A 25,296-nucleotide genomic window follows, 5' to 3' on the forward strand; every position below is an offset into this window, starting at 1 on the left:
CTGCTGTAGATGCTGATAACAAGCGAGTGTCGCCAGAGGAAAACAAGCAGCGAACCGATCAACCGCGGAGCTCCTTGTTGCAGACGCAGCCTTCCAAAAAAACTGCCACCATTGCTGCTAAAAACATGACTCGTCGTCAGATGCAGGCAGGCAAGTCCAAGTAAAAGGTGTAACGTCTCATTATTGTACTGTTTAGTTTGTGTACTTTCGCCCGTAGGCTATTTTTATTGTAAAACGTAGGTAGCTAGCGTACAAACTCAGAACTTTTTAATACATAGTTTTATTTTATTTACTAACGGGAAGACAGTTTTAAAATTTAGTTATTTGTTTTGTAAAATGGCACTTCACAGGCGTTATTTAAATATTTTGCTTAGTTAACTTTGTTTTTCTTTCTTTTCTATTGTCGTTCGCCGTTCATTTCGTGAATGTCGATGTCAACTTAACTGTCAACTTCATTTAATTGTATGCTTGGTTGTTTCTTACATACAGCCATGGTGTTCTTGCTTCGGTTTGTGATAAATTGTTTTTACTTTTTTATTTTCTTTGTTTGTAAGGTCCGGCTGGCGGGTTTGGCGAGAACTTTTACTTTAGTTCGTCAAACTAAATACACCCTTATATTAATAGTTAGTTTGTAAGAACCATATATATATTTATTGTGTTTATTAATTATGCAGCAACAGCAACTTTCATTTAACAATAATGATTCCTTATGCACTGCAGAGGACTCTGGTTCCTCCAGTTTTGCCTCTCATGGCTCTTCAGGGACACTGGGAGAATTTGTCAGGGATGCCTTCCACCGCTTTCCTCAAAATTTCAATGTATGCCACATAAATGCACAGAGCATTCCCGCTCATTACTCTGATCTCGTTGAAGCTTTTTCTTCTGATGAACTGAGTGCAGTACTTATCTCAGAAACCTGGTTTAAGCCTAGTCTACCTTCTACTAGCTACTCGCTGCCTGGATTCGTACTGATACGAAATGATCGTGTTGATAAGGGGTCGGGAGGTACATACATACATACATAAAATCACGCCTCTTTCCCGGAGGGGTAGACAGAGACTACTTCTTTCCACTTGCCACGATCTCTGCATACTTCTTTCGCTTCGTCCACATTCATAACTCTCTTCATACAAGCTCGGCGGTTTCGGGTACTTTTGACCTGACCCTTTACCAGGACGTCCTTAATTTGATCAAGATACGTTCGTCTAGGTCTTCCCACTCCGACCTTTCCCTCCATACTCTCCTTGTATATCTGCTTAGTCAACCTGCTTTCATTCATCCTCTCCACATGACCGAACCATCTTAACATACCCTTTTCTATTCCTGTAACTACATCTTCTTTCACATCACAACATTCCCTTATCACGCTGTTCCTTATCCTGTCACTCAATTTCACACCCATCATACTCCTTAACGCTCTCATTTCCACTGCATTTATTCTGCTTTCATGCTTCTTTTGCCATACCCAACTTTCACTCCCATACATTAATGTCGGGACCAACACGCCCCTGTGCACAGCCAGTCGAGCCTTTTTGGATAGTTTCTGACTGCTCATAAAGGCATGCAAAGCTCCATTCACCATGTTCCCCGCGTTCACTCTCCTTTCAATATCACTATCATACTTGCCATCTGATGTAAACTTTGATCCTAGATATACAAACTCTTTCACTTGCTCCACTTTTTCTCCTCCAATCAAAATATTACATGCTGTCATTTCTTTCTCCATTTCAAAAACCAGTGTTTTAGTTTTACTTACGTTCACTTTCATTCCTTTCTCTTTTAAAGCTTCGTGCATACAGTTTACCATCTCCTGTAACTCCTCCGCTGATGACGCCAGTATAACCTGATCGTCGGCATAGAGCAGACATTTGACGAGTAACTCATTCATCCTTAATCCACTTTTAGACTCTTTCAAATCTGTCAAACAGCTATCCATAAATAGGTTGAACAGCCACGGTGACGCAACACATCCTTGCCTAACGCCTTTCTCAATCTTAAACCACTCAGTGTGCGCTCCGTTTATCCTGACACAAGCACTCGAATCCTCATATAAGGATTTCAGTGCTCGTATTAAGAGACTGCTCACCCCATGCATAGAAAGTGCTGACCACAATTCATTCCTCTCAACTCTGTCATAGGCCTTTTCCAGATCTACGAATGTGCAATAGACTTTTTGACTCTTGGCCAAAAACTTTTCGGCTATGCACCGCAAGGAAAAGACCTGATCAGTACATCCCATTCCCTTTCGAAATCCCGCTTGAGCATCCCATATTTTGTCATCAGTTTCATTCCTGACTCTATTAATCAATACCTTAGCATACAATTTGCCGATGACGCTAAGCAGGCTTATACCACGATAATTTTTGCAGTCCAGCTGTGACCCTTTTCCTTTGTAAAGTGGCACGATAACAGCCTTACACCAATCTTTTGGTACTCGGCCGCTTCTCCAACACAAATTGAAAAGGCAGTACAACTGACTAGCTACTACGCCTTTTCCTGCTTTAAGCATCTCGACCGACACTCTATCACACCCAGCAGCCTTTCCCGCTTTCATACTCTTAAGTGCTTCCACAATTTCGAACATTTCAATTTCGCCTTCCATCTCATTCTCTTTTTCTTCGCTATAGCAGAAATCTTTCTTATTTCCTTCCTTTTTTTCAAATAAACTTTCAAAATAGTCCTTCCATATCTTTAGTACACATTCTTCTCCTTTCACAACGCTACCATCCTGGCATCTGATCCTAGTCAGCTCTCTGGTTATAGTATTTCCTCGGGCTGACCTTACGGATTTCCAGAATACTTTCAGATTTGACTGAAAGTCTTCTGATAGCCTTTTATCAAAATCCTCTTTATACTCTTCTTTCTTTCTAATCACAGCTTTCTTAACCAAATCTTTCATTTTCTTATATTCCTTACGTGCTTCATTCACATCTTCATCTATAACCTCTTGCAATCTTAAGTTAGCTTTTGCTGCTAACAAATCCAGCCATGCTTTCTTCTTTAATCGCACAAGTTCTTGCACATCTTTACTCATCCACGCATTTTTGTGATTTTTTCCTTTCCTTCTTCTACTTACACCACACACTTCAACAGCTACTTTCACAATTCTTTCTTTAAGTTCCTTCCATCCATCTTCAATATCGCTCATTTCATCTAAATCTTCAAATTCATCCTTCAGTCTATTAATATACTTCTTACCTACATCCATATCTTGCAAATTTTCCACTTTTACTCTTTCCAAAGCGCTGGTTTGCTCCCTTACCCTGTGCCGCCAGCGATTGAAGATACCCCTTATCCGGGATATCACCAGTAAATGGTCCGAGTCAATGCCAGCACCGCGATATGCACGGGTATCCAGCACTTTGTTCTTCAATCTTTCATCTACAATCACAAAGTCTATCATACTTTTTAAAATACCTTCCACTCTTGTGTAGGTGTGGATCTCTTTATGTTGAAACATTGAGTTCGACACAAAAAGATCCCACTCTAGACAAATTTCTAATACACTTCTTCCATTATCATTCACCTTTTCGTCACCAAACGCACCAAGCACCTTTTCATATCCATCACGCTTTACACCCACCCATCCATTAAAATCACCTAACATAATAATCTTCTCATTTGGCTTGGTAACTTTCAATACTTCTCTTACACTATTCCAGAACTCCTCGTTTTCGCTTTTTGCTGATGTTGTACCCCTCGAACCCACATCCCAAGGTGCATAAACACCTAGAACGAAGATCCGAGTGATTCCAACTTTCAGCCTAATCCATAGAAGACGAGGGCTGACACACTCATACTCATTCACGCACTCAGCCATTCGTGCAGAAAGAATTAGACCGACCCCTTGACAGCCTCGGCTGGTACTGGAAATTCCAGACCAATACGCCGTGTAAGGGCCGTGCTGCGTCGCGTCGCATCCTTTCCGCTTCGTTTCATTCACGCACAACACATCCAAACGTCTTTCATCCATCATCTGGCATACTTCCTCAATCTTATCCTTCATTCCTCCTCTTACATTCATCGTCGCAAAGCGGCTTTCAGCAGACCGCATACCGCTCCCGCCGGGAACGAGACGTGATGGGGTGCGGACACCATCGCCGCCATTTCTATGCTTTTTAAGGTTCATAATGCGATTCCCACGAGACGCTAGGGAAAAATTTTGTCCGCCCCAGCAGAGCCCCGCATGCCAGGGTAAGGCTAGCCATTACCTGGGGGTCGCCCAACCCCATGGCGGAAGTGGCACGCTCGAGACTAGGCTCGCCCCTAGCCATGCATCCATCGGCGCGGCAGACCTTAGATTGGCAGGGATTTACATTAAAGAGGAATCCCAAGTCTATCCCTTAGTCGGCTCTTACGACATCCGTGGGAAAGAGATGGAGTGGTCCTATTCTTTTGTAATGGTGCCGGGAACCACACGGCACGGGGTCGGGAGGTGTTGCTATATATTTGCGTAGTGACATTCCTTACCGCGTAATCTCCATGTCACCTTCTGAATATTCAGCTTCAATGGAGTATATCTTGTTAGAGGTCACAGTTAAAGGTTGTAAATCTATTCTTGGCATCTTTTATTCCCCTTCTTTAAGAATAGATTATTTTTCTACCTTTGAGTCGCTTCTGGAATCGGTTTGTTCAGACTATGCTCATCATCTGATCCTTGGGGATTTTAACACGTGCCTTTTGAAGGGAAATTCTAGAACTTCTAAATTACTAAATATTGTCAAGTCGGTTAATTTTTCTATTCTCCCATCTGGGTCAACTCACTTCACAGAACATGGACCTACCTTGCTTGACTTGATAATCACTTCTTCAGAAAAGCTTGTCGCCAGTCATGGTCAAATACCGGCCTCGGGGTTTTCCCATCATGACTTAATCTATGTCTCTTACAAGCTCAGTGAGAGCAGTCAAAATAAGGCGTCCTCCCGCACCGTGGATAACTAATGCAGTTCGTATAGCCATGAGACGACGGAACAATGCTTTTCGTAGGTTTAAACGGGAGCGCAGTGATGAAAATTGGTCATTGTATAAAGCTGCAAGGAATCGATGCAACCAATTTTGTAGAAACGCTAAACGCCGCTATTTCACTGACACCGAGGACGACGTTTCAAAAACCATCCATAACTTCTAATGCTGTCGGGCCGGATGAAATTAGTCGCGGGATGCTGATCCCAATTCTCAGTTTTATTCTCCCTGTCATCACGCACATTATAAATACCAGTTTTATAGATCATCGTTTTCCTACCTCATGGCTTAATGCTTATGTTCGTCCTCTCCCCAAGATTCCTGATCCTATCCGTTTAAATGATGTGCGTCCCATTTCCATCCTTTCCTTCCTGTCTAAAATCCTCGAAGCCTCTGCCTTTAATCAGTTTTTAAAACACTTGATTGACAACAATCTTCTCAATCGATATCAGTCTGGTTTTAGGCCCGGACACAGCACAACTACTGCACTGCTTCGTGTTACTGATGACATAAGAAAGGGCATGGAAAACCAAAAAGTTACCATATTGGTGTTAATTGATTTTAGTAACGCGTTTAATACTGTCGATATCGATATTTTACTAACTATTCTAACCCGTTGCAACGTCTCCCCTTCGGTGATTGATTGGTTCTCGAGTTATCTTCGCGGTCGTCGGCAGCAGGTTCGCAACGGAGCGGAGACATCCGACTGGTGTGATCTGAAAGCCGGCGTACCGCAAGGCGGCATTTTATCTCCTATCCTTTTTTCTATTTTTATTAATCTTCTCTCGTCTCATATTACATGTTCTTATCACTTTTATGCAGACGACTTGCAGCTTTATACACATACTAGTTTAGACGACATAGATAAGTCAATATCCATAATAAATAACAATTTAAACATTATACTGGGGTGGTCTAAAAACTTTGGGATCCAGGTTAATGTAAAAAAGTGTCAGGCGGTTGTAGTTGGAAGTACCTATCAAATAAATAACATAGACATCAATAGTACGCTGCCTCTGATGTTCGACGGGACTCCAATACCTTTTAGTCCTACTGTCAAAGACCTCGGTCTTCTCATCGATTCAAACCTTTGCTGGAACCCATATGTCGTTGAGCTCAGTCGAAAGGTCTACGGGTCTCTACATTACCTGCAACGTCTGAAACATTTTCTTCCCATTAAAACCAAAGTAATGTTGGCTCAAGCACTTGTTATACCCATTATTGATTATGCTGATGTGTGTTGTCTGGATCTAACTGAAGAACAACTTAATAAGCTTGAACGTCTTCTCAATAATTGTATCAGATTTATTTTCTGTCTTCGTAAGTATGACCATGTCTCTGAATTCCGTTCTCAGCTTAAGTGGCTGCCCATCCGACAACGTAGGAATCTTCATATTCTTTGCCAACTTTATAATATACTTAATAATCCCCTAGCTCCAGATTATCTTAGATCCGAATTTCAACTTTTAAGTTCCACTCATGAAAGAATCCTACGTTCCTCTAACAGGTTGACCCTTGCAACACCTTTTCACCGTACAGGTTTTTATTCAAATTCTTTCGCTGCTACAGCTGTTAGACTTTGGAATGCACTTCCCGATTCCGTTCAAGCTACTCTGAGCCGCGCCAGTTTTAAGTCGCATGTGGTCCAGTTGTTTCTGACTCAGTCATGAGAGAGTAATCTCTGTATGTAATCTGCTGCAAATATATATATATATTTATGTATATGTATGTTTATTGTAGTATATAGGTATATATTATGTATAGGTTTTTAGTATATATCATATAGTAGGTAAGTATGTTTATTGTACATTATTATTATCACCCACACAAAGGTTCTCCGCTTAACCCAATGGTAGACTGTTAGATAATGCTATTAGCATTAAGTCCGCCTATTGTACTTTACAAATTGTTATTGTTACAATAAAGAATAAATAAATAAATAAATAAATAAATAAATAAATAAATTTATTATTAAGTTACCCTCACCTTAATACATTACACTTATTTTTTTATTTTAATTTCTCCTTGGGTAGGAGATGTAGAGGAGCTAAGATTATGTACTGTGTAACCTTTTTATAAGACGAGGCTATTGAATAAATGTCAGTATTAACTCAACACTCGTTGTATCACTTAGCCACCCTACACCCGAACCTCACAGTCCATAAATCGTGCACCCAGCCTAAAATTTTCAAATGGTAGGTAGCTTTAAACCGAAAAAAGTTTTGAGCAATAAACCTTACTCACCTCCTTAGTGATTTCACTAATAAAACTGGCTTGCCGTTAAAAACTTCTGCCGGTCGATATTTAAAGCTCCACCATTTTTTATCAAAATAACCGAATGTAGAAAGTGACACTTGCAATGAGAGCTGGATGAACCTTGTGTATAACCTATGCTTCGTTTACGTTCAAATACACATCATTAGTATATCCTTTTTTTATTTTACTTTTTATGTGTCGATCATTGGTGGTCTGTCGGACATTGGGTACTTTACGTTATATAAGCCTTCTGCGAATGTTGACCTCTACGACGTGTCAGAGTGATGCGGATAGGACCGGCATAGTCCACTCCGGTATGCACGAAAGCTTTCGCTTCAGTGATGCGAAAAGGCGGCAAATCTGCCATTTTAGGAGTTGGATGAATAGGATTCGACCTGAAACAGGTATTACATTCTCTAAGTCTAGATCTTACGACAGTTCTAGCGTCTAATATCCAAAACTTTTGTCGTAGAATAGAAATAAGTAAACCAGGACCAGTATGACAATTGGTCTGATGGTAGTGGGTGATAATAAGATCAACCACATGATCCTTTTTAGGCAAAAGCGCAGGATGCTTCACCTCAAAAGGCAGATCAGAATTCTTGAGTCTTCCTCCAATACGAAGGACATTTTCCTCGTCAAGAAAAACTGATAAGTTTTGTAATTTTTTGCAAGGAAGTTTATTAGATTTGATTAACTTTATATCCTCATGAAAATGAACACTTTGAACGGCACGTAATAAAAATGTTTCAGAAACTAAATATGCCTTAATATTTATAACTGGGATTTTCTTTATAAAACGCAATACATAAATCGTAGTACGCAAAAGTTTCTCCCAGGAAGAAAAACGTTTCGTCAACTCGTACAGTACGGGTGACTCAATTTGATAAGTTTTATTAGTTAAAACATTAACTTTGAGTTCAGGTAAAGAATCCATATTCATTAAAGAAAACGGTTTTATTGGCCAGGTAGTTGGTGGGTTGATTAACCATGGAGGGCCATTCCACCACAGGCTATTAGAAAGCAGTTGTGAAGGTAACATACCGAGTGACACACAGTCACTAGGATTCTCACTCCCACTGATATGATAGAAATGATGTGCTGGCAAATTCTCTTGGCACTGAGCGATACGATTACTGACAAAAACCGACCACCTGTGCGGTGAGGAATGTATCCAAGAAAGAGCAATAGTCGAATCTGAGAAAGCATAAATACCGTTGAGATGTATGCGAAGACTATAAGCATCGCGTACAATTTTTACCAGTTTAGACATCAAAACAGCAGCACATAATTCTAAACGAGCCAATGTAGTGACTTTGACAGGGGAGACCTTGGATTTCGCATATAGCTATCTAACCGTAATTAATTGATTTTAATCAGTGCAATGCAAATATATAATGCATCCATAACCATTCAGACTTGCATCGCAGAAAGCCACAAGATTGACATGACGTGGAATCTTCACGCCTCTCAATAAGGGAAGTTCCTGGGTAAACAAGGCAAAACGACGGATTATACTCTCAGGAGGAGTTTCATCCCAATGTACTTTACAGAGCCATAACTCTTTAATCAGTAATTTAGCATATAGTATGACTGGGGAAATTACACTCAGGACATCAAATAAGCGAGCTACAATAGAGAGGATGTTCTTCTTGGTACATTTATCATGTACATCGCAAATAGTAATAAACAACTTGTCATCAGTAGGCTCCCTGGCGAGACCTAACACCTTGGAAACATTACCTCCTTTGGAAATATCCACCGTGCTTCGGTGAGACTCGGGTAACTGTGACAACACCTCAGAATAATTGCTAGTCCACTTGACAAGATCGAGAGATCCCGCCTTAAACAGGGAAACCAATTGCTTGGACAAAGAAACTGCAATTTTCGCATTAGACACTGAATAAACTAAATCGTCCATATAAAGTCTACTCTTAGCGACAGCGGCTGCTTCAGGATGCTCATGAGACATATCCTCAGCCAACTGCTTAACAGTTCTCATAGCGAGATAAGGGCTTGACTTCAGTCCAAAAGGTAAACGACTGAAATGAAAGGTACGAATAGGTTCGTTCTCATTGAATCGAAACAAAATACGCAAATATTTCCGATCATCTTCATGAATACCAATTTGTAAATACATTTGTTTCACATCAGCCGTCATAGCTATTGGAAACAATCGAAAATCAATAAGTAGTAAAAATAAGTCCGCCTGTAAATTAGGGCCAACGTGAAGGATATCATTCAGAGAAAGACCAGTATGCGTTTTGACGGTTGGATCTAAAACTATACGAGACATAGGCTTATCTGCACGAATAACCGCGTGGTGAGGAATGTAATAGCCCTCAACATTTAAAGAAGATTGGGGAACTTCAGATGAATAATCATTATTGATGTAATCATGAATTACAGAATTGTAATTTTCCCTTAACCCGGGAGTATGTTTCAATTTTCGCTCTAAAGCCATAAATCGACGAAGAGCAAAAGCCCTTGAGTTACCTAATTCTGAAGGCGTGCGACAGAACGGCAGAGAAACGGAATAGCGACCAAACTCGTCACGTGACACTGAAGATGTGAATAAATTCTCACATTCTGTTTCTTCCGGACTTAAATATTTCATCTGCGGTATCTCCTCGAACTCCCAGAATTTCTGAAGGACATCGTTAAGAGCGAACCCAGTGAACGAAGGAACAGAGGATGTTTTGGGTACATCACCCATCAAAATATAACCAAATGTAGTCAATATAGAGGGTGGCGCGCTAGTACCTGATTCAACTCTGTCACCTAGATAAATATAAGGGAATAGCTGAGCGCCAAGGATTAAGTGTATATCCCCGGGAATATTCCAGGTAAGATCAGCCAAACAAGTATTTTCTAAATGCGTAAAATCTGATTTATCAATGAAACAGGATGGCAATTCATCCGTAAGATAATCAACCACTAATGCAGTAATTTGGTATGACTGTTTGCTGTTTACTCGAGACTCAATATTTAAAACAACATGCCCATGAATAGGACGTGTTGACATACCAATTCCCTTAACAAAAGAATTACTTAATGGAATTATTGGTAAGTTCAATAATTTGCAAGTGTCAGTTGTTATGAGGTTATTAATTGAAGCATCAATGAAACAACGAATCAACATCTTACTCGCATCCCTGCCCTTAGCGTAGACCTGTGCCGTAGCTAGCAAAATAGCGCTCGAATGCACTTTAGCATTAAAAGACATCGAGGCGGCATCGGCAAAAAAAATGACGTCACAGGGGCGGGTTGATACGGCGGGCTCTGCGCGCCAGCGGCGGAGTGAGTGTTCAAACTCAGGTTCGACACGTTTTCTACGACCTGACTAGCGGGCCGCTGACTAGTGCACGCGCACTCGACTCGAGTTAAAGAATCAGTTTTACCGACTTGCAAAGTTTGGAAATGAGTTTTGCTTTCAAAAGAATTTTGCTCAGAATTATGCACCTTATCGAAATGCAACAAAGCATGATGCCGCTTGTTACATAATCCGCAAACAGCTGACGAATTACAATTGGAAACAGTGTGGTTTAATCCACAACAGTTAACACAACCGTTCTTAGATTTAATAAAATCATATCTACTTTTAGGTGAATCTAAATTGCGGAAAAATGAACAGTGATACAACGCATGCCCATTGCCATGACAACAAGGGCATTTCTCAAGTGACATGGAACCAACAGTGTTATCACTATGAGACAACAACGTGTACGTATTCTTCTTACGCGAATTATTAGAAGACTGAGAAACAGGTTTATTGACGTTCGAATTTTTAGAGCTTAAATTAATTGAACGTTGTAATATTTTAACTTGATCATGAATAAGTTGTTGTGATCTTGAAGGCGTTGTGCGTTAATTTACCTATTAAATTTTGCACCCGTTGAGAATCAGACAATTGAGTATTATTGTGTATATTAGATTTAAATGACTCATAAAAATTTGGCCAGTTCTCAGTACGTCCATCGAAACTAGGGATCTCAACGGCAGGAAGTTTAATATGAGTTTTCTGATTACATTTTGATATCGTCGGCTCCTTGACCTTGACCTCGTCATTCACGTTATTACGAACACGTTTGATACGACAGTACAGATCGTCAAAGACGGCCAACTCTTGATAATTAGGAACAAATTTAGGGTTTTCTTCCAGCATTAGCAAATTGAGTTTATCGATTAGTTTTTCAAAATCATTACGCATATCGTCAACTGTCTCTGACGTGGCCATGAAACTTTCACAGGATTTTAATGTGTAACTAGTTACCTTCTTTGAAAGTTCAAATATATCACTAATACGGGAAAAAAGCATTTGTTTTTTAGAATTCAAAAGGGAAATTTCGGCGGTCATCTCCATTTCATCGGATGAAGCCATTATGTAGGTAGAAATTAAATAAATAAAGTCTTGTGGTATTTCACAAAACCAATAAATAATTATTTATGGTTAATTGAACTTACCTAAGTGAACTTCAACCAAAATTATACGAGTTGCTGCATCCGTAGAGATTTAATAAACTTTGTAGTCCGTTTCCTGTGGTACTGCATCATCACACGATATTTAGATTTTTAAAATAAAAAATAAATAAAAGTCCTTGTATTGACCACATGTTTCGGCCGATCTCCGGTAGGTGGCGCCGTCAGCTCTGCAATCATTTATTTTAGAGAGACTGTACGTACATATCTTATCATTCTGCAAATTAAAGGGGGTGAACTTAAAATAATCTCGGGTGGGATGGGAAGTTAAATCTCTACGGATGCAGCAACTCGTATAATTTTGGTTGAAGTTCACTTAGGTAAGTTCAATTAACCATAAATTATACTTCGTTGCTGCATCCTATGAGATTTAATAAACTTTGTAGATGTTTAGCGCCAAAAATGCAGAATGATAAAATTTATTCAAAAATAAAAAATGCCTTGAATAAATCAAACGAATATTTATTATTGATAATAACCTTATTAAAATTTCAAATCAGGAAACACTTATAGTATTTTTATATACTTATAAACTAAATTATTGCACTATCTAAATTAGTTAATATCAAAAACTGCTTCAGCGAAGGCTTTGTCTGGGCCAATATCTGACAACGGTAAGTTATAGAATTTAGCAAAACAGAGAGATGAGCCAGTCCAGCCAGCAGAACGCTTGATGACGTCGACGGAGACACCAGCCCGGCGGGCCGCTGACGTCGAGGCGTGTCGCGTGCTGTGAGCTGAGAAGACACTAACGTCTAAGCCGCTGTCTCTGAGCACGCTCTTTATCCAGCGGCTTATAGACTGAGAGCTGGCGTTATGGAAAGGTTTTTTAGTAGTTAAAATAAGCCTGTCTGTAGCTGGCTCACTTCGCAAACCACTCGTCATATCTAAACAGAGAGAGCCCTCGCTGGACAAATACAGGGCTTTTCTTGAAAAAAAATGGAATTTGCAATTTTGGGTTATTTTTATTAGGTGCAGATGTCTTAAGGATCTCATCTATACTTATATCAATGCGCGTTTCGCAAATGGAAATATTACACAATTTTATTAAGGATAACGTCTGAACGCGTTGTCCCGTAGACAAAGCGAGCAGAGTCACCAATTTTTTAGTAATCAATTCTAATGTTAATGATTCGTTAGGAAACTGATTAGAAAGATATGACAATACAGTGTTAGGGTCCCAACAATTTTGATATTTAGGAAAACTTGGCCTATTTTTAAAAACGCCCTTAAAGAATCTTATCCCATAATCATTGGTACAACTTTCTTTACCAGGAATTAATGATAGCGCTGATCTCATACAATTTAATAAACTATAGCTAGCTCCATTTTTAAACTGATGTGACAAAAATTTTAGTAAAATTGGGACAGGTACCTTAAAAAAATCCAAATTGTTATTTCTAGAGAAGGAAAACCATAACTTATACGTAGAGTTATATTGTTGCAACGTATTCTTGGCTAAAGATTACATTACATCTGGGCTAAACATTATACATACACTAAACATACACTAAACATTACATCTGGGCTGGGCCATAAAGGGTGAGGAGCCCTGGAAGGGGAAAGTAACATATTCCTATCGGGATACAAGTATAAAACATTAGAAACCGTCAGAGACGTAAAAAGTGGAAACCATGGTTGGCTCGGCCAGTATGGTACAACCAATAACCCGGCAGCTTCGTCATTGATGATTTTTCTAATACATTTTAATATGACTAAAAAGGGAGGAAAAGCATAAAAGAAAAATCAGCTCCAATTCAAAGTAAATGCATCAATTTCGAAAGCTTCTGGGTCTAGTTTCCAGGATACAAATTTTAAACATTTTCTGTTAATTCTGGAGGCAAACAGGTCGATATCAGGTTGGCCAAACTCTGTTACTAGGTCAAGAAAACAGGAGTCATGCAACTCCCACTCTGTGTCAATATTTGAAAATCTTGAGGCCCGATCGGCTTCGATATTATCACGAGACTTGATGTATGATGCAAAAATGAAAAGTCGTCTATCTTCGCACCATTGCCATATTTGGCTAGTTATATCATTAAGATGGGGGTATTGTACACCACCCATTCGATTAATGTAGGAAATGGCTGTAGTGTTGTCTATTCGTAAGAGAATTTCTGCTTTCTTCAATTTTTTACAAAAACATTTTAATCCCATAAAAGCGGCTAGCAATTCCAAATAATTAATATGATTTTCTTTTTTTTTTTTTTTTTTTTTTTTTTTTTTCATATGACCAAAACCCATTAACTGTCTGACCATTACAAAAAACTCCCCATCCTGAAAGTGAAGCATCTGAAAATATCTCATACATAAAATACCCGGTGCGAATAGGATTATCTACAATATTAATACTTTTTTCCCACCAAGAAAAATTATTCAACAACTCTTCCATTTTTGCATCATAATCTTGATAATTTAACAGAGCTAAATATTTTTCCTTCTCAAAGCGCTTTGTATACAGCCATAAAAGCCATAAGAAACGGCTGGGCAGGCTGCCGTCAAAATTCCGACAAACTTAGCGAAGTCTCGAATTTTTATTGACTTTTTACTGGAAATATTTCGGGTCATATCGTTTTCCCGTAGGCAATTCCAAAGTCATATTTTTTAAATTCAGTTGAATACCTAAAAAATTGCATTTTTGAGTAGGTAATAAACAACTTTTTTCATAGTTAATTACAAATCCTAACAATTCCAAAATATGGATAACTTCTGATACTGTATTGGTACACGAGTTATAGCTTTCAGCCATACACCAGATATTATCTAGGTATCCTACTATTCGATGTTGTGAACTGCGCAAATAGGTAAGTACCGGTTTTATCAACTTCGTAAAAACAAACGGCGCCGAATGGCAAGCAAGTTATTTATATAATACATTATCAAAACGAAAGCGTAGGTATTTTCTGTGAACCGCATGAATGGGAGCGACAAAGTACGCGTCCTTGAGATCAATGGTCGCCATGTAGGAATTATTAGATAACAATTTAGTGGCCTCCATTTTAAAATGTTGTTGTTGAATAAATTTATTAAGATTCTTTAAATTAAGAATAAATCTATTTGAACCATTACTTTTCGGTATTAAAAATATTGGGGATATAAATTGACCTTCACACGGTGAACATGACACAATCGAACCCATCTGTTTAAGTTTTTCAATCAAATTTAACATTTCATTTCTTGAATAAGGAGGATTACATGGTTCGACAACCTGTACAGGAGTTTGATTCAACTTGAGCTTGTATCCACTAACTATTTCTAGAATGTGGGTCCATTGTTATTTTTAACGAGTTACAAAGAAAATATTGAATACGGCCAGCAAAGGGTACCTTTTCTAGCGACGGCGGCTGCGAAAGTCCTGCGAGTGTCGCCGCGGGGGTGGCGGCGGAGGGCGACGCGCCGCCGTGGCCGGGGGCCTCCTGGCGGCCGGCGGCGGCGGCTCGGGGTAGTACCGCGAGGTCGATGGCTGAGCGCGCGATGTATGGGGCCCTGCATATTCGATTTTTCAATAGATTTAGATGTCTTGATGTTTTCGCCTAGATTGTCTCCAAAAAGAAATTGGTCGCGTTTCACATTCTGAATAAAATTAATAAACTTGTTGTCCAACATAGGTATGATCAATCGTCTACGACCCATGGTTTCTTCGAAATGGAGATCAAGTAATATTTGGTTCACCTCAGATATTCTTTTAATAATGAGCATTTTATCAATGTCCTTATTGATTAAATCTGTTGTAAGGTTAACCAATCCTGCGATACCAGATCCCAGCTGATTCTGCAACCTTTCGAGTCGCTTGTCCCGATTTTTTGCCGGATCGGTGAGTACTGACGCTACTTCGGGGTTTAATTTTAGTGCCTTTACAAGTTGAAAATTCTCTGGGATTATCAAAGTCTTAGTTAACAAAGTTTCCTTCTGTTCCTTTGCCAAACCCTCGATAAGGATTTTTCCCAACCGTTCAGAGACACCTTGCCTTTCCGAAGGTTTCTTCGGATTTCTTCGCTTCACCAAGTACTTCCATGATTTCATCAGGGACCGTAAATTCCTCCTCTGTTTGTGGCACCGCCGCGTCGGGAATAGGCACTGTCTTTGCATCATTCGAGTCATGAATATGCTGCGAGTCGTCGGCCATGTTTACCTCGGAATATGAATTGGTACTCAAAGCAGCGTTCGAAGTGAAAATTAGCCAGGTGACAACAAGCCCAGATATTCCCCTATTCAAAAAGTTTCGAGACAACTGGAAAAATGTCGATAGTACTAAATTCGAAAATTATCGAGAAATAATTGTTTCGTGCCTGACATTAAGCGAAATCCAGAATCTGATTTCGTTTTACCGATCTGAATTGACAAAAACAATTGTCAGAGACGACTATCGTGAGTTGATAGAGCTCTCAGTTATATTTTTAGGCGGAGATGAAGAAAAAAAGTTTAAAATCCGACCCCCAGGTGCTATGCACCAAGCTCGATGGATGGCTAGAGCTATCTACATATTCTTTAAAAATAGTGTTACTTAGCTCTCAATTTAAAATTAATAGTAAAGATAAGAACGCTCTTTTGGACGTCTGCCTGTTCATCGTTTCATCCTATGTCAAGCCATGGATGCAGTGTATTTCGGCAGTCAAAGCACCGTACCAAGATTTGTCATTTTTGAAAGCCATGAGAGCTTACGAAAATATTGATAAAAATATATCAAAAGCAGTATTGAAGAAGTTTACTCAGCATTTATGGTATTTGATCGAGGAAGTATCTATGTTATCGCTTTTTGACGACGAGGTGAGCCAAGAAAGTAAGGAAAACATTATATCAAACTTATCTAAAGATAGTATCTCGTCTCAAGAAAAACGCTATATACCATCAAAAGAAGATTTAAGCGGAATATTGTATGAGAAAAACATAGAAGATTTTATATCGTCTTCAAGTAAGTCTTTGTTCTCTCGTCTGAAAATTGATGATAGTTTTCTCCAAGAAAGTCCTGCTTCGTGGTCTAATAATTCTTCGTATCTTGAAGCAAAAGTGAAACTATCAACACTGAAAACAGTGAATGACACTGCTGAAAGGGCAGTTAAGTTGATGCAAGACTTTCACGGGCTAATCACGATTGAAGAGGAACAAAAGCAATTTTTGTTACGTTTTGTACAAGAACATCGTAAAATTTACCCTGATTGCAAAAAAAAAAAAACTTTAAAAAGAAAGTATATAGAAGATCCTTGATGTATATTAATGTCATTTAATACTATTTCTTTTAAATATTATTAGTTGTTTTCTTTCCAAAACCTAAATTAAGACTAAGTAACATAATTTTTCCATACAAATTTTTAATTTATAACTTTGAAGTCAAGTCGGCACATGATAACATTAAGTTATCACTATAATATTTTTTATTCAGGCTTTTGAGGTCAAACAGAATAAAATAAAAGGGTATGCGTATTAGATTAAAAAAAAAAAAAAATTCCCATATAGCTTGAGACACCCTAGTATATATATGTATACATACATACATACATATGGTCACGGCTATATCCCTTGCGGGGAAGACAGAGCCAATAGTCTTGAAAAGACTGAATGGCCACGTTCAGCTATTTGGCTTAATGATAGAATTGAGATTCATATAGTGACAGGTTGCTAGCCCATCGCCTAAAATATATATATGTATATGTATATATATATGCATATACAATGTCTATATGATCAGGATAGGGATAGGAATTAACATTTACTACTAAATTCAAAAGAGGCAACCAAGTAACTATTGTTATCTAATGTGTGTAAGGTCTATGTGGATATATAGTGTAGTTGATTTTTGGGAATTGTTTATGCAATTGTTTATTTATACGTATATTTATATTTAGATTAAACTTACGTATACAATTACGTGATTTATTAAAGTTTTAGTCTAGATCTACCGCAGTTTAGTGTGGGCCGTACGCGTGTGTGTTCTTTCCAGTTGGGTCGCTGTGCACCGCGATACGTAATAGGCCGGCACTACCCTACTCCGACCGCACCGCGCTCGCTATTACCAAGTTATTGTTGCGGTCTAGGCCTATTTCCGCTTAGGCCAATTTTATAAATATCTTAGATGCTATATACTTTACAATTTATATAGTTTGCAATAACAGAGATTTTTTAATGATCTTTCTATATTTGATAATTTTAAAACAGGTTAATGCGTACTTATTTCAGAAAAGATCGGCTTCTTCTTTATTTACAATTTTACCAACTACAATATCTACTGTTTTTCCAAAATAAAGGGAAGATTTGAGGGGTAGTTTACTTCTGACTATTTGGGGGGGATGGTAAATGGGATGTTGAACAATTCCCAATACTGAAGCTAGAGGTTTATTAGTTTGTGAACTTTTTTCTTTGTTTTGTAATTTATGAGTCTTAATTTAGGGGTTTCTAAGGGGTTTTGGGGTTTGAAAACAATTTGGAATGAAGTGTGTACTTAATATGTAAGTACTACTTATGTGTTATACTATCTTATATTATCGATGTAATCCTTGTTTAATTGGCATTATACATTCGTCTTCAATCGAATGCAGTAGTTTCATTTGTTCACGTATCTTGCCTCCCTACATGGCGACCCTGCCATATTTGGCAACGCGTATCGGGTAGCGGGCGGCGCCTCGGTAATGCGCTAGTGATATAATGTGGTAAGAACTTAATGAATAAAGTGATTCAAAAACTATTATATAACAAACTAAGAGACTAATAATATTTCTAACAAGGTAGACTCGGAAATAAATAAGTTTTTTCGTTCCTAAAGACGACATATTTACTTTACAAGGTAGAGCTTTTGCTATTTTTTATATAAATAAAATAGTTTTAGAAAAGGTAAGGAAAGTGTGAGGCGACAAAGAAAATACGTGCGATGGAAATGACTAAGGTTTTATTGCAAAGGACCAAGTTAAAAATAACAACGAACGAGCTAACTAAATTTGATTAAGTGGCGCCGCAGTGCTCCCACTATGTGACAGCGCAGTGCTCCAAATAATCAAACTGTCGTTTTGGTGTACTTTAGACCATGAATCATTTAAGTCACTTTTGTGGTATCCCACTAGGTGGACGCCCGAAGTAACCAAATATTCCCTAATCCAAATATCCCCAAAATTCCCTTATTTTCCAGGTAGTTACAGTCCTGTGCGGGACCCACAAGTGGATGCCCAGAAGGCGCTGTGTATTTACCGAGGAGTACCTAGACCCTAATGGTTCACAATACACACAAGGGGTCTTCCCATACTCCTAAGGAGGAGTCTGAGTAAATGGTCAGGGCTTTTGGCCCTCTTCATTGGCTTCTTCGCTGCCTACAACTGTAGGCAGGTCAATGGGGCGGCCGTAGCGGCCTGGATCTTCATCTTTTTTCTTCTGGGAGTTCCCATCGGCGGCGGCGTCGTCACTGGCCGACGACGTCTGCCGCAAGTCAGCGAGGGGAGGGCTTCACCCGACGGTCCGGAGGGCGGGCGTGGAGCGGTGCGATGACGCGCAGGTGGCTATGCGTTGATGCGTCCGCCCTCTCGAACATCTTCGTGGCCAGCCGGGCCACGAAGTCGTCTAGGCTCTCTCACTTCAGGTCCCTGAGGATCGTCGAGTTCCTCACGTAACGCGGGGCTCCGACGACTGCTCTGAGACTGAGGTTCTCTTGAGCTCTGAGTTTTCTTCTGTTGGTCTCAGAGCAGTAGGCGTACCACGCCGGGGCCGCGTACGTGAGGCGGGATCTGACATAAGTTCGGTAGATCCCGAGCTTCGTCCTCAGGGGGAGGCTCGAGGAGAGGACTGCGTGAAGCTTCCCCCTGGCTGCCTTGGTCTTCGCCACGACGTCTCCGACATGCTTCTTAAAGGTGAGACGCCGGTCGATGGTCAGTCCCAGGTATTTGACGTGCGGCCGCCACGGCACCGATTCGCCGAGCAGTCGCAGTGGAGGCGGCTGGGGTCTTGTCTCCGTCATGATTGCTTGAGTCTTGCCGACGTTTACCGAGAGCCTCCATTTGGAAAGCCAGCCCGGCAGAGCTTCCATTGTGGGCTGCAGCCTCTTGGCGGCGTACAGCGGGCGCATAGATGACGCGTAATACGCCGTGGAAGCGGCCGCCGCGTCAGGAATATGAGCGAGGGCAGCTCACACTCCTGGCAACGAAGCGGTAGGCGATGGCACCGTGTGGTTTTAGTGGGTTCAAGCCCCACATAACCCGTTTGACTTCCCGTAGCCGGCCGGGTAGACGAAGGTCTTTCCACACGTTAAAAAAAAAAAAAAAAAAAAAAAAAAAGGTTAGGTTAGGTTAGGTTGGGGTGCTAAGTGCGGGAAACCTCCTCGAGTGCCCTGTCTCTTGAAGGTCTTGCTTCTGTTGCTTGATTCCAATGAATCCGGTGACAGCGGTGGGCTGACAAGGGACACGGGACGGTGCACCCCGGGCGACAGCAAATAACTCCCCGATTGACGGGGTCTTGTTTGTTGTTGGCCAATGTCCCGCAAAAGCGAGGTCCCCTGTGGGGCCTCCCCGTCTCGAGCGCCCAACATCACTTTCAGGGACCAAACCCTAGTAAAAAAGGATAAAAATGAAATGTCGCTTCTAAAGACTACATTACCCCAGGAGGGTACCGGCCGCTACGCGGTCGGAGAATCCCTCCCCGCGTGCTCGGGCGCGGGCTGCCCCGCCGTATCTGGGGGGGGGCAAGAACCGACATAGGGACGTAAGTCCCTCAATTTTGACGTCGCAGCCAGAGGCTGGCTCACTTTGCCCGAGCTCACTTTGACCGAGGCGGAATGGGTGAGCGTAGAGAGTTTGTTGGAGGAGCAACCCCGACAGCGGGCTCCAAAAAGGGGCCGCGAGGGGGAGGATTGTGCCAGTACAGAGGTACCGGCACCGAAGGCGCCCAAGGCGCCAACTATGAAGGCCGTGAAAGCGGCCAAAAAAGGTGGTCGGCCGAAGTCGACTTTGTCCGCTGACGCCTGTCGGGAGTTAGTGGCGGCAAAGCGCGACGAGGCCGAAAAGGTCGTGGCCGAGATGGCCAAAATGGTCAGATCATGGATCTGGCCATAGGTAAAGTGGACCTCGGCGCCCTGGGTATACCCGGGGTCAAGTTTAAAAAGGCGGCTACCGGTGCCCGCATTTTAGAAATCGCGGGTACCGAGAAGGACGCAAAGGCCAACCTCCTAGCGTCCAAATTAAAGGAGGTCCTGGATCCCCAGGTAGCGGAAGTATCCAGGCCTCAGAAGTATGCAGATTTGCGCGTGCTGGAGCTGTGCGACTCTGCCACCCCAGCTGTGGTGTGTGGTGCGATCGCCCGGGCTGGTCAATGCCCCGAATCCGAAATCCGGGTCGGGGACATTCAGGAGGACCGCACGGGCGTTCGTACCGCCTTCGTCAGGTGTCCCATCGCGGCGGCCAAACGGCTGACCGCCAACGGCACCAGGCTTCTAGTCGGATGGGTTTCGGCGCAGGTAAAACTGCTGCCGGCTAGGCCCATGCAGTGCTTCCGCTGCCTAGAGACGGGTCATGTCTCGCAGCGGTGCACTGCCGAGTCCGACAGGAGCCTGCTGTGCTACAGGTGCGGCGAGCCGGGTCACAAGGCCGCGGCGTGCAACGCCGCCCCCAAGTGCATCTTGTGCGCGGGGGCAGGCAAGCCGACGGGGCACCGCGTGGGGAGCAAGGCGTGCTCCAGCACGCGCCTAAATAAAAAAAGGAGAGGTGGGAAGCGGAGTGCGTCCGCGGCTACGGCCCAGACGCAGCCTGCTCGTGCGGCTCAGAGCGCCGAGGCGATGGAAACGGGGGCCTCTGAATAATTATGGCCCTCAAAGTTCTCCAGGCGAATATCAACCACTGCACTAGTGCACAGGACCTGTTGTGTCAGAGCATGGCGCAGTGGTTGATAGACGTGGCGGTGGTCTCTGAGCCGTACTTTGTCCCGCCCCGGGATAACTGGGTGCGGGACGAAGACAGCGCGGTGGCGATCGTATCTTCGGCGAGCTCTTCGGCGAGCTCTTCGCCTCCTACATGTGTCGTGCGAGGTCATGGAGTGGTCTCGGCTCGTCTGGGTGACTTGGTTGTGGTTGGAGTTTATTTCTCGCCCAACCGTCCGCTCAACGAGTTCGAGTCATTCCTGACCCAGGTCGAGGCGCTGGTCCTGAGGAGTCACTCTCTCCCCGTGCTGGTTGCTGGAGATCTCAATGCCAAATCAACGGCATGGGGATCCCCCGCAACAGATGCGCGGGGTGCACTTATCGAGGAGTGGCTCATCACTAACGGGCTAGCGGTAGTGAATCGGGGGACGGCACCCACGTGCGTGCGATGGAACGGTAGCTCGCGACCGGACGTTACGTTCGCGAGCCCAGACCTAGCGCGCCGTGTCGAGGGCTGGAGCGTGTTGGAGGACGTGGAGACGCTCTCTGATCACCGTTCCATACGGTTTGATCTCTCCGCGTCCTCGGTCGCTCCGAGCGGCCCAAGCCGAACTCCGAACGAGGCTGGCCCGAGGTGGCAGCTGAAGCGCCTCGACAAGGAGTTTCTCCGCGAGGCGGCCATTGTAAAAGGTTGGTCCCGTGCGCCGGTGAATGTGGTGGTAGAGGACGAGTCCGAGTGGTTCCGGGGCGCGTTAGCAGAAATCTGCGACGCCTCGATGCCCCGGGCCAGTACTCGTCCTCCCAGAAGGTGGGTGTACTGGTGGTCGCCCGAGCTCTCGCGTCTGCGAGAAGCCTGTTTCAGGGCTAGACGCCAGTACGCCCGATACCGGAGGAGAAGGCGCAGGGACGAGTCCGAAGAGGCCGCCTTGTGCGCGACACTAGTGGAGGCGAAGAGATCGCTGAGGACAGCGATAGCGTCCGCCAAGGAGGCAGCACGCGAAGAGCTGCTGGGTACCTTGGACCGCGATCCTTGGGGGCGCCCATATCGGCTGGTCCGGAATAAGCTCCGGCCGTATGCGGCCCCCCTGACGCGGACCTTGGATCCGCAGTTCCTTGGTAAGGTGGTGGCCGCTCTGTTCCCGCAGGGAGCGGCCTTTCAGCCCCCCAGTATGGCACCGCCACTGGCGGAAAGAAGCGAGGGCGTGGAGGCGATCCCGGAGGTGACCCGGGATGAGTTTGCTGCAGCCGTTACACGGCTGCGTGCGAAGAACGTCGCCCCGGGTCCTGATGGAGTTCCGGGTCGTGCCCTCGTCCTCGCTCTGGACGTTCTGGGGGAACGGCTGAGGGGGCTGTTCACAGCCTGTTTCGAGCAGGGAAGGTTTCCCGCGGCGTGGAAAGTGGGCCGACTAGTCCTACTGCAGAAGGAGGGACGTCCGGTGGATTCTCCGACCGGGTTCCGTCCCCTCGTCGTGCTCGATGAGGCCGGCAAATTGCTGGAAAGGGTCATTGCTGACCGCCTCGTCGAGCACCTGGAGAGAGTCAGGCCGGACCTGGCGGATCGCTAATACGGGTTCCGCCGGAGGCGGTCGACGTTTCACGCCGTGCTGAGGGTGAAGTCCTTGGCGCAGGATGCGGTTGCCCAGGGAGAGGTGGTCGTGGCGGTGTCTTCGGACATCGCCAACGCCTTTAACTCCCTCCCCTGGTCTTGCATTGTGGAGGCACTCCGATACCATGGGGTGCCGACCTACCTGCGTCGGGTTATCAGGGACTACCTCTCAGAGAGATGGAAAATCTTCCCTGACCGAAACGGTTGGACGAAGAGTTCAATGACGCGCGGTGTTCCACAGGGTTCTGTCTTAGGACCGCTCCTGTGGAACATCGGTTACGATTGGGTGCTGCGGACGGTCACTCTGCCCTGGGTGGAGGTCGTCTGCTACGCGGACGACACACTCGTGACCGCCCGCGGCGCCACATATAGGGAGGCGTCATTGCTCGCCACTGCGGGAGTCGCTGAAGTGGTGCGCCGGATCCGTCGATTGGGTCTGGAGGTGGCTCTCCACAAATCCGAGGCGCTGTGCTTCCATGGCCCTCGGAGGAAGCCGCCTGCAGACGCCAGTCTGACGGTTGGAGGTGTTTCAATTGCCATCAAGCAATCGATGCGCTACCTGGGCATCGTTCTTGATGGCAGATGGAACTTCGGCGCCCACTTCGCGGAATTAGCGCCGCGCGTGACGACGGCGGCCGGAGCGCTGACTCGGCTCATGCCGAATCTGGGAGGTCCAGAAGCGTCCTGCAGACGCTTGTACATGGGGGTCGTGCGATCGACAGCCCTTTACGGGGCCCCCGTATGGGCGGATGCGCTCTCTCGCCAAAACCTCGCCTCCCTGCGGAGGCCACAGAGGCTGATGGCGACGAGAGCCGCAAGGGGATATCGCACGATCTCCTTTGAGGCAGCGTCTGTGCTGGCCGGTTCCATTCCCTGGGACCTAGAGGCGAAAACCCTCGCGTCGCTGTTCTTCTGGCGCGAGGAGGCCGTGGCCCAGGGTCACCGGTTGGCACCGAGGGAGATCGCAGGAGGCCGCAATGAGCTGTGTCAGCGCTCCATCGAAGAGTGGTCCCTGTGATGTTGTGATTGGTTAATAAAGTACCAAGGAGTGGGGAGTGTCGGCCATTACCGATATACGACGGTGCGGGCAGTCGCTTGTCACCTTTGGTGTGTATAATAATACTTATTGTGTTATTATTCTATATCCTTACCAACAAGTAAAACAGTGGGACACCACAAGTGGCGACGAGGATAAATGTGAGTACCACACATAAATATTGAAATACAAAGTACTTAATAAAATAAATGTGAGTCAATACTATAAAAAGGAAAGAAATTACCAACAATCTTTGTATTACTGTGATACACACTGTTTGAATTCAAAACATTAACCATGGAAAAGTATTACGATGCATCAGCTCGGAAAGTTGAGGCAAAATAAACATATGACGTGTGATACCTAGCATAGTGAATTTTTCTCAAGTACCTTCAAATCCAGTTTGATAATAAAGAATGTTTATATTTTGTATGGAATATTTTAACTGTACCTACATTATTATATAATTGATATAGCAAATAACATTCTTCGTTTTGGTTGATAGTTTTCTCGGTGTGTACCACAGTGACTTTATTTTCCTACCTACCAACGAATGAATAAGCAGCGGCATGGCGGGCCAGCCTCAGCTGATTCCATCTGGGGCCGATGAACGTTTCTTTTAGATCTGGCATCACAATGACAATGGCGCCTTTCGTTTGCTTATTGATATCAAATAAAATGACAGTAACATGCCTTATTATTAAAGTCAATTAAAGTGACTATTATAAGTTATTATACTTCTTCCGGCACAGGTAAAAAAAAAAAATAAAAAAAAAAAATAAAAAAAAAAACTTGGCAGTTGCCCTATACATATACATACAAATACACATTTTTGTATGCGTATGTGATTGCGACTGATAACCACTCAGTAGCAGGGGCGTGATAATTACTGGTGTGCACAATTGGATAATTATCAGCCGGTGCTAATAACAAACGTTGAAAACTTCTTTCTCAGTGGAAAAAAAAATAATCATAAATTGGAAGTTAGGTGTAGATATTATTTAGTTTTCCTGCGATTTATACATTACAATACAACCGTATCTGATATTAGTTTTCCATTTGGATTGCAGAGCACCCCAAAATGTCTCAGCTAGTTCCTTTAGAAGCATTTGATTGTGACGGGGATTCCAA

At 43.2% G+C, this 25,296-nt stretch overlaps 2 protein-coding genes across 2 annotated transcripts; both read left to right on the top strand.

The window, feature by feature from the left end:
• Positions 1–16,104: 16,104 nt before the first annotated feature.
• Positions 16,105–16,902, top strand: LOC132904004 (uncharacterized). The gene has a single exon (XM_060953925.1). The coding sequence runs from the start codon at positions 16,105–16,107 to the stop codon at positions 16,900–16,902; it is 798 nt and encodes a 265-aa protein (XP_060809908.1).
• A 3,805-nt stretch (positions 16,903–20,707) lies between these two features.
• Positions 20,708–21,466, top strand: LOC132904005 (uncharacterized). The gene has a single exon (XM_060953926.1). The coding sequence runs from the start codon at positions 20,708–20,710 to the stop codon at positions 21,464–21,466; it is 759 nt and encodes a 252-aa protein (XP_060809909.1).
• The last annotated feature ends 3,830 nt before the right edge of the window (positions 21,467–25,296 follow it).

Source organism: Amyelois transitella, chromosome W (genome assembly GCF_032362555.1).
Source record: "Amyelois transitella isolate CPQ chromosome W, ilAmyTran1.1, whole genome shotgun sequence".
Lineage (NCBI taxonomy): Eukaryota > Metazoa > Arthropoda > Insecta > Lepidoptera > Pyralidae > Amyelois > Amyelois transitella.